Source organism: Salmo trutta, chromosome 39, assembly GCF_901001165.1.
Source record: "Salmo trutta chromosome 39, fSalTru1.1, whole genome shotgun sequence".
NCBI lineage: Eukaryota > Metazoa > Chordata > Actinopteri > Salmoniformes > Salmonidae > Salmo > Salmo trutta.
In genome coordinates, this window is record NC_042995.1 from 19,584,881 (window position 1) to 19,593,111 (window position 8,231).

Genomic DNA, 8,231 nt, shown 5'->3' on the forward strand with positions numbered 1-8,231 from the left:
ACCTTGAAGGCCTGATTCACACAGTCCCCTCTGAACAGTTGATGTTGAGATGTGTCTGTTACTTGAACTCTGAAGCATTTATTTGGGCTGCAATTTCTGAGGCTGGTAACTCTAATGAACTTATCCTCTGCAGCAGAGGAAACTCTGGGTCTTCCTTTCCTGTGGCGGTCCTCATTAGAACAAGTTTCATCATAGCGCTTGATGGTTTTTGCGACTGCACTTGAAGAAACGTTCAAAGTTCTTGGAATTTTCCGTATTGACTGACCTTCATGTCTTAAAGTAATGATGGACTTTCATTTCTCTTTGCTTATTTGAGCTGTTCTTGCCATAATATGGACTTGGTCTTTTACCAAATAGGGCTATCTTTTGTATACCAACCCTACCTTGTCACAACACAACTGATTGGCTCAAACGCATTAAGGAAAGAAATTCCACAAATTAACATTTAATAAGGCACACCTGTTAATTGAAATGCATTCCAAGTGACTTCCTCATGAAGCTGGTGGAGAGAATGCCAAGAGTTTGCAAAGATGTCATCAAGGCAAAGGGTGTCTATTTGAATTTGAATCTCAAATATAAATTATATTTTGATTTGTTTAACTTTTTTGGTTACAATATGATTGCATATGTGTTATTTCATATTTTTGATATCTTCACTATTATTCTACAATGTAGGAAATAGTAAAAATAAAGAAAAACCCTTGAATGAGTAGGTGTTCTAAAACTTTTGACTGGTACTGTATACTGTACGTCATGAAAGGAAAGTCCCCATTGGTGCCCGAATGTCATTAATAAAAGTCCCACAGTCAGTCAGTCAGTCTATGTCAGTAATTGCCATTGAGTCCCATTGTGGTAACCAATCTAGTTCCATGAAACAGATGGTTCCTCTGTTGGTGAGTATGGGAAAAGGAACAAGCAATCGACCCACCAGAGTGACAATGCTCCCCATTTCCACTTTAGACCTTGCTCGTCCCAGCAGGGGAGATGCACTGTCATGCCACGACAATGTTTTGCAGAGACACAGTGGATATGTCCCAAATGGTACCCTATTCCCTACATAGTGCACTTCTTTTGTGCACTTCCCTATGGGCCCTGGTCAAAATCAGTGCACTAAATAGGGAATATGGTGCCATTTGGGACGCAGAAAATGAGAGAAGACTGTGATACTGCGACATGCTGATAGCCCATTAACAACCTATTAACACAGCGAATATTGTCATTGCATCATTTGATCCCACATCATGTCATATTCACAGGTAGCCTCTACAGAGATGGGTTTTCCAGAGTATTTCAGCGTTGAAATGTCACATCCAATGTCCAAACTTCAACATGGGGTAATAAACAGAACAGATGGGTTGATGGGAAATTAAGTGGCATACAATTTACCCCCCAGAGTCCCCATCACAGCTCTCCTAGATCAACTCCCAGAATTAATTGCAGTGGAACTCAATATATTGTCCGGCTAGGCGTATTGTTGGATCAGGAACAGTAGTGCTTAACACACACACACACACAACGCACCAGCAGTTCATATATCGTAAACAAACCAAAAATCTCTCTGCGAAGCCATTTGTTATGCTTTGTCATCTTTGAATAGAACAGGAATTGAAGGCGTACAGTGATCCTTTCCAGCGCAAAAACACCCGTCCAGTTACTAATCCCTTTGTTTAGAGTAGCATAATGAGTAGCATAAGAGTAGCATAATGTAATCTAGACTGCAAATAATTATGGAAAGAATAAAAAGAGGTCCCATCTCTACTTTCCAGCTAATGTCTAAGTGGATGGATACGAGATCTATCTCTATGTAATGAGGTGTGTATGGAGATGGAACCAATGTGACCTAATTACAGTTGGAATATCCCGCGTGAATAAGGTCTATTACAGTCCACTCAAGTAATGAAACAGCTGGAGTTATTTTTGGACCATCTGTCAGTGTCTCAACAAGCCATTTCCACAACACTTCGACTGTACAATATTCAAGCCCACCTGTCACCTGCAGCTCCTTGGAAGGTGTTAAAGGGTCTGATGGGACTGATGAGAAGCTTCATAATGTATTTTAATTGGCATTTATATTGAACAATATGTTCCAAATTGTACTGACTCATTAGACACCGTGGCCAAGCAGACGTTTTTTTTTGGTGTGACCACCACAGGCATATCTGAATAACGTAGTCGCACACATACGGTTACATTCCTGGTTAAAGGGTTCGTTTGCTCTTGAATAAGGAGCACGGCAGTGTACAGGAGAGCATCCCGAATTGGCCGTTTATTAAGCCTTTGACAGAGGAGACGACATGACTACATCCGTAGATCTCTCCATCTGCGCCCGCTCAAAGGGTAGCAGGGCTATACCACAGGCCATTATCCAATGAGGCCCTGCCAATTAAGAGGGTTACAACCAATAAGAAGGATGCATTTTGGGAACACGCACTCACTCAACAAGTGCACGCATGTTTTAACAGATGCACCGTGCGCATAATAACATTCCGCCGTCTATTCTCATACTCAACACATACGTCTTGCCTAGTCGTGTCAAAATGACCAGGAATCCATCAAGTAAGCGCGTCAGAGATTTATAGTCCAATTCAACTTTTCCCAAATGCCATTAATGCCTGTCTCTATTGAGGAGTAAAAACAAGCTATTTGCCATCTCACAATGTTCCATCAGAGTTTTGGAGCACTGCCCATCCACTTTATTTCCTGGTCTCACACTGGGGCTGAGGCAGCTCTCTATGCCTTTATACTATGTTCAGCACCAGATGCAGCAGCCTGTGTTGAATGGTGTTTAAATGAGGCTTTTATGTCCCGTTTGCATAAATACTTTTTACATTTTATATCCACAATAACTATGCTGTACCCAGCGCTGTCATGTCCATAGGAAAAAGCCATTTCAGACTATCAAGTTAGAGTAGCTAGCTCGTTTAACTATCTTAGCTGGCAAGGTCGGTAGACTTGAGAAAAGCAAGCTATAATTAAATGAACTGAATAAGACTCACATTCCTTTCAGTCTTTTACTCAGCTTTTAGCAGAGATGCATATTTTGGTTCTTTTAAAAAAGAACCACCATTTAGAGGGACACAGACAGTTCAAGAGGTATGCTTAGATGTGCATAAAAATAAACATGTACTTTTTGACATAGAATCAAGCGTAATGATTATGGCTCTAGATTGCAGGAACCCCCCCAGCCATCCTCACGTACTTTATGCCTCCTGCCCTCCTCAGATTTTTGGGGTGCATGACGCAGCTGACAGTACCATTGATTCTGAGTGATAGAAGAATCCATTGTCAGTGACTACATGTTTGTGTACTTGTAGATCATGTATCTACAGTAATTCTGCTTCTGCTACAGTAAACGGATCAACGCGGCCCATGTTTAACCTGTCGCATCACAAAACCATTGTCCCCATTCGTGTCCACTCTAAAAGGTTTTACTGTTTTGTTTTACTGTTTTTTCAGAGAGAAAAAATCTCATCTTGTGTCAGCCCTTGTGCGTATACTTTCTGAGAACATGGTCTCCCAGGAGAGTGTTGCCTTTGGCTCAGTAGACCACTCAGTTTATTGCTTTCACTGTCTCTTCATTCCCAATACAGTTAAAACACGGAATTGGCGACAGACATCAGGAGGTAGCACGTATGGCACGTAGCTATGATAGTATAGAGATGTTTACTGAAGACGCATCAGGAAGATTTATACATTCTCTGTGTCACTGATTCAATATCTTTTACGTACATCCAGGAGGTGCCAATCATTTTGTCATGGAGTAACACTGCCACTTAGTGGTACACATCACAACTTTTCTACAGGAGACAGAAATATGAATTGTATGAATCTCAAGTAAAAAAGGACATGGTGTCACTGGTGAAAAGTATGTCCTTGTATTCATTTTATCATCTTTATTGATTATCTATGTTATACTTTTTATAGCATCTCACAAAGCACAGTTCAATTTGAAAACCATTTTCATAAAAACAGAATTCAATTCAAGATATTGGCTGGAAGGCAACATTTTTTGGGGTCAAAATCAAACTGGAGAATACTTGTTTTACTTGCCAAACCGTGTCCAATGAATGGGGTTGCTGATTATACATGCATTGTTAGTGATAACAATTTAACCAATTTAGAGCCGCAGAAATGCATGAATCTATTACCTTGGTTCTCAGCTTTACAGTATTCAAGATAAGTGCTCTAAGCTTTGTTGTCAAAAAACTATTGTATGAAGTTTCAGGACTAAACCAATTTGGCTTTGTCAACTCACAGGCAATGAAACAAAGTGTGTTAACCCTTTGTAAGCAAGAAGGGTATAAGAAACCTATTGAATCTAAATGGGACCAACTGGAAAAATACAAAGTTTGCATTGACATTTCAGTTTTTTATCAAACTAAAGTTCCTACTTTATAATTTACTGGCTTTCTCTCTCTCTCTCTTGTTGAACTGGTGCCTAGCTACTCGTCCTCATGGTGCTCGCAGAAATCATGGCAACAGACAGTTACCATGGTGATAAATGTCATGAACTCTTGGAAGTCCAATTCTGAGTCTCCGTCCGTGTCCAGGCTCTCCATCAAACTGTCCATAGTGGCCTGGTCCTTCACTTGCTGAGGGCAAAAACAGATAAACAGAGATAGAAAAGGTCATATTTGATGACTAAAGGCGCATTCTGCAATATTTACAGCTGGTTTTCTGGTCATTTCACCCATTGATTCTAGAATAATAATGTATGAATGCCTCACCAGCTTAGTGCAACAAAGTCTGTAGAATTATATATGATGTATTGATAAACGTGTATTACGCTGTAACCATAGCCTAGATCCAAACTGCATGTTCAATTTAAACAATGACGTATGAAATATTGTAGTGAAATATGGTAGTGATATACTCACCCCTGTAAGGGCTGGTAGCTCCTCATTGATCAAGTCTTTTAGTTCACTTTTCTTTAGTTTGTGCTTGTCTCCTTCTTTCTCTGCGTACCTATGGAACACCTCCATGATGGTGGCCAGTGAACTCTCCAGATCAGTCATTGTGGTTTGTAATGTGATCTATAAAGTATAGCAAAAACATTTCATCTCTAGGCCTACTATGTGACATAAACAACACGCACAGATGTAGGATCTTAATTTGAGCCAGTTTGCTACAGCAGGAAAAGAATCCTGCAGCAACACGAAATATTAATTATTATGTGGATAATAATTAATGGACATTTTTGTAGGGGTTGATACATCTCTCATCAAGGAAAATCAAGTCTTTCAAAGTGGAAAAAACAAACTTCAGAAGTATTTTTTAACCTCAAATATACTACAAGTTTTACATTTCCTGCATTGGAGGAACCTGCAACAGGGTGATAAAACAGTAAGATCCTACACCTGTAAGCAGTCATGTAACTTCAATGCATCAGATGATGACATTCTATCTCTCAGACCTCTCGCTCTCAACAAGAAAAAAGGACAGCACAGCGATTAGCGAGGAGTAATCAAGATACTCATACAATTTGAAATAACATTTTAAGCCTGTCGTTACACCGTACAAACCCCCAAATCAAACGAACGCCTCCAGTTAAAGATCAACTCACTAAGAGACAGCAGATACAGTAAAGAATCTTGACCTACCAGTGTGTCTCGGACTGAAACAAAGGTTATTTGCAGATGAGAGTGAGTAGTGGCTGTGGAGGGACAAAGAGTATAGGCTTTTATAGTTGGTGTGGGGAGGGCCTAGTGCCTCTGGTCAACCACCCTGCCAGTCCAGCACACTGACCAATAGGCTCTTTTTCACCCTCTCACTCCACTGTATTCTCACACTGAATTCACCATTGATGGCTATGCCAGTCTTTTACCATGTTAAAATGGTCAATTTACAGTATTGTTTGAATACCATTGTTTTGAATGACAGTATGACTTTGAGCTGAATTTGTGGATTTGAGCTTCCAGGTTTACAGCTGATGTGTAAGAAAGATTGCATTATATCATAATAGGTTATCTAATGTTCATTTGATTGTACAGGCAATACATTTTTTTTGGTCCTTAAAAAGGTTAGACAATTTACAATTACGAACTGTATACCCCCGTTTAAAGTATTGCCAAACGAATTAGGCTAAAGCAAACAAACAGGCCTTTCACCTTCTCCCCCTATACGTCTCCCTAACCTCCACCCTTAAACCACTTTATCTGTAATTGTAAAGAGGATTTTCTATGCATGGCCATTTGTATTGATCCCTCAGACCTTGGACCTTCTGGTTGCCACAATCCCCACCAGCGTTTTGTCTGAGACAATGGCCTGTTTCAGAGGAAATGGATGGTTGTGCATGTTAATGAACACATTTCTTTTCACTTGTGGAGTTGGCCAGACATGTGCCCTATGCATCCCCGGACTACTAAGCAGGCACAGCCATCCATGTCAACCTCATGTTTAAAAAAGTGAAATATGTTGTGTTGTTTCACCAGGATGAATATATGCCTGCACTTTAGGAATGATAAGTGTTTACAGTTAACTAGAGCAGAAATAGAGAGGGCTCAGATTTCGTTTATTTACTATTGAGCTAAGTCTTCCAAATTTGAGGCGTCTAAAGTCTAGGTATGCATAAGATACCAAAATCTTAACCTAGAGTAGCAACATAATCCCTTACCATTTAATTAAAAAGAGGTTGAAAACAAATGTGATCAAGTTCCAAAATACATTGAATTCCTGTTCTATTGACTTCTCCCTCCCACAAACTCTCTCAACTCTCTGGCCAGCATCTGTTTTGCATTCTTCTCAGGAAGCATTTGGGAGAAAGTGTTTTTTACGGCATGATAAATGTTTCTTTGTCTCTTCCTAAATATATTTCACATACTTCTGACAACAGTTGACCATTGTCCACTGAAAACAGTTGTTCTTGTGTGAAGAAATCACCGTCGCTTGCTTTGAAAGACTGTCTATAGTCATTGTAGTCAGATGACCATAGAAACAGATCCAGTCAAATCCACAATCTATCATTTTCGTACCTCTTCTCTCTCCAACTCATTCATTAAGCATAGAACAAACTACTCTCTGGAAAATGTTATTGGTAGGAGGTTGAGTTTGAGTTTTTCTAGAGGATTTTAGCAGAGCTCAGAGAAAAATCCACCCAATCCCGAACAATCCTCTGATCATATCATATGCACTCTATCCAATGACGTGACAGGACTGTTGGGCGGGTAGGTGAGAGTTGAAAACGTGACTCCGAGCTGAGAATAAATACATTTCTCTCTCTCTCTCTCTCTCTCTCTCTCTCTCTCTCTCTCTCTCTCTCTCTCTCTCTCTCTCTGATCAATGATGATCCTAGGAGAACAAACAAATCGGTGTAACGGTAAATGCAGCATTATTTCAGTGTATCACGTATCAAGTAAAAGGGTTCACACAGTTCATGATGAACAGAATAAAGTATTGTATTTGTATTGGGTCTGGTGGGTCTGACGGGTCTGGTGGACTTGTGACTTCCCATCTTTAAGAGATGCATATGATGAGCCACGGTGGTGGGGGATGCTGGGATAGTAGTGAAGACACAACAGACAGGGCTCTGTAAAGACCAGGAGTTGTATAACCAGGATGTGAGTGTGACTGTCACTCCTTGTCCATATTGGCTTGCGATCCATCAATGTCTTTAATATTGCTATTGATACTGGTGTTAACCCAACTCAAAAACTGTATTATATGGCTTGGAGATGTTGGTAGACAGATTTGTTATACTTGTGGCTTAAAGCAAGAGTACTTAATTGAAACAATAAGAAAGTGCTTACCCCACCTCTATTTTGGTAAAAAGCTGAGGGTTGGGCCTGGAGAAATGTAATCACTCTGAAATTCATAGACAGAGCTATGGATGCAAGGACTGATCATCCATCATCTCATGGATATAATGGATGTTTTGAGGTTATACAGTGTTTGTTTCCTTTTAAATTGTTTACAAACATTGCAGTAAAAAACAAGCTTCAATGTTGGGTTCTGACGGGGTACGACAGTTGAACTAAGCTCATTTAGAATTTTTATTTATTTATTTTTATTTCACCTTTATTTAACCAGGTAGGCTAGTTGAGAACAAGTTCTCATTTACAACTGCGACCTGGCCAAGATAAAGCAAAGCAGTGTGACACAAACAACACAGAGTTACACATGGAATAAACAAAACATACAGTCAATAATACAGTAGAACAAAAGAAAACAAAAAGTCTATATACAGTGAGCGCAAATGAGGTAAGATAAGGGAGTTAAGGCAATAATATCATCAT

At 39.8% G+C, this 8,231-nt stretch overlaps 1 protein-coding gene across 1 annotated transcript; it reads right to left on the reverse strand.

Annotated features, from left to right (window-relative positions):
- Window positions 1–3,859: 3,859 nt before the first annotated feature.
- On the reverse strand, window positions 3,860–5,707 carry LOC115179676 (protein S100-B-like). Its single transcript, XM_029741350.1, has 3 exons — window positions 5,601–5,707; window positions 4,878–5,033; window positions 3,860–4,592 (listed from the first exon to the last, which is right to left on the reverse strand). The coding sequence occupies exons 2-3, from the start codon at window positions 5,013–5,015 to the stop codon at window positions 4,443–4,445; spliced, it is 288 nt and encodes a 95-aa protein (XP_029597210.1). The 5' UTR covers window positions 5,016–5,033; window positions 5,601–5,707; the 3' UTR covers window positions 3,860–4,442.
- Window positions 5,708–8,231: the final 2,524 nt, after the last annotated feature.

Bases quoted from the DNA above. Each gene is read 5' to 3' on its own strand.
- LOC115179676 (XM_029741350.1), bottom strand. From the start codon at position 5,015: ATGACTGATCTGGAGAGTTCACTGGCCACCATCATGGAGGTGTTCCAT. The intron at 4,593-4,877 runs GTGAGTATATCA...TTTTGCCCTCAG, and splicing joins AGCTACCAGCCCTTACAGGG to CAAGTGAAGGACCAGGCCAC.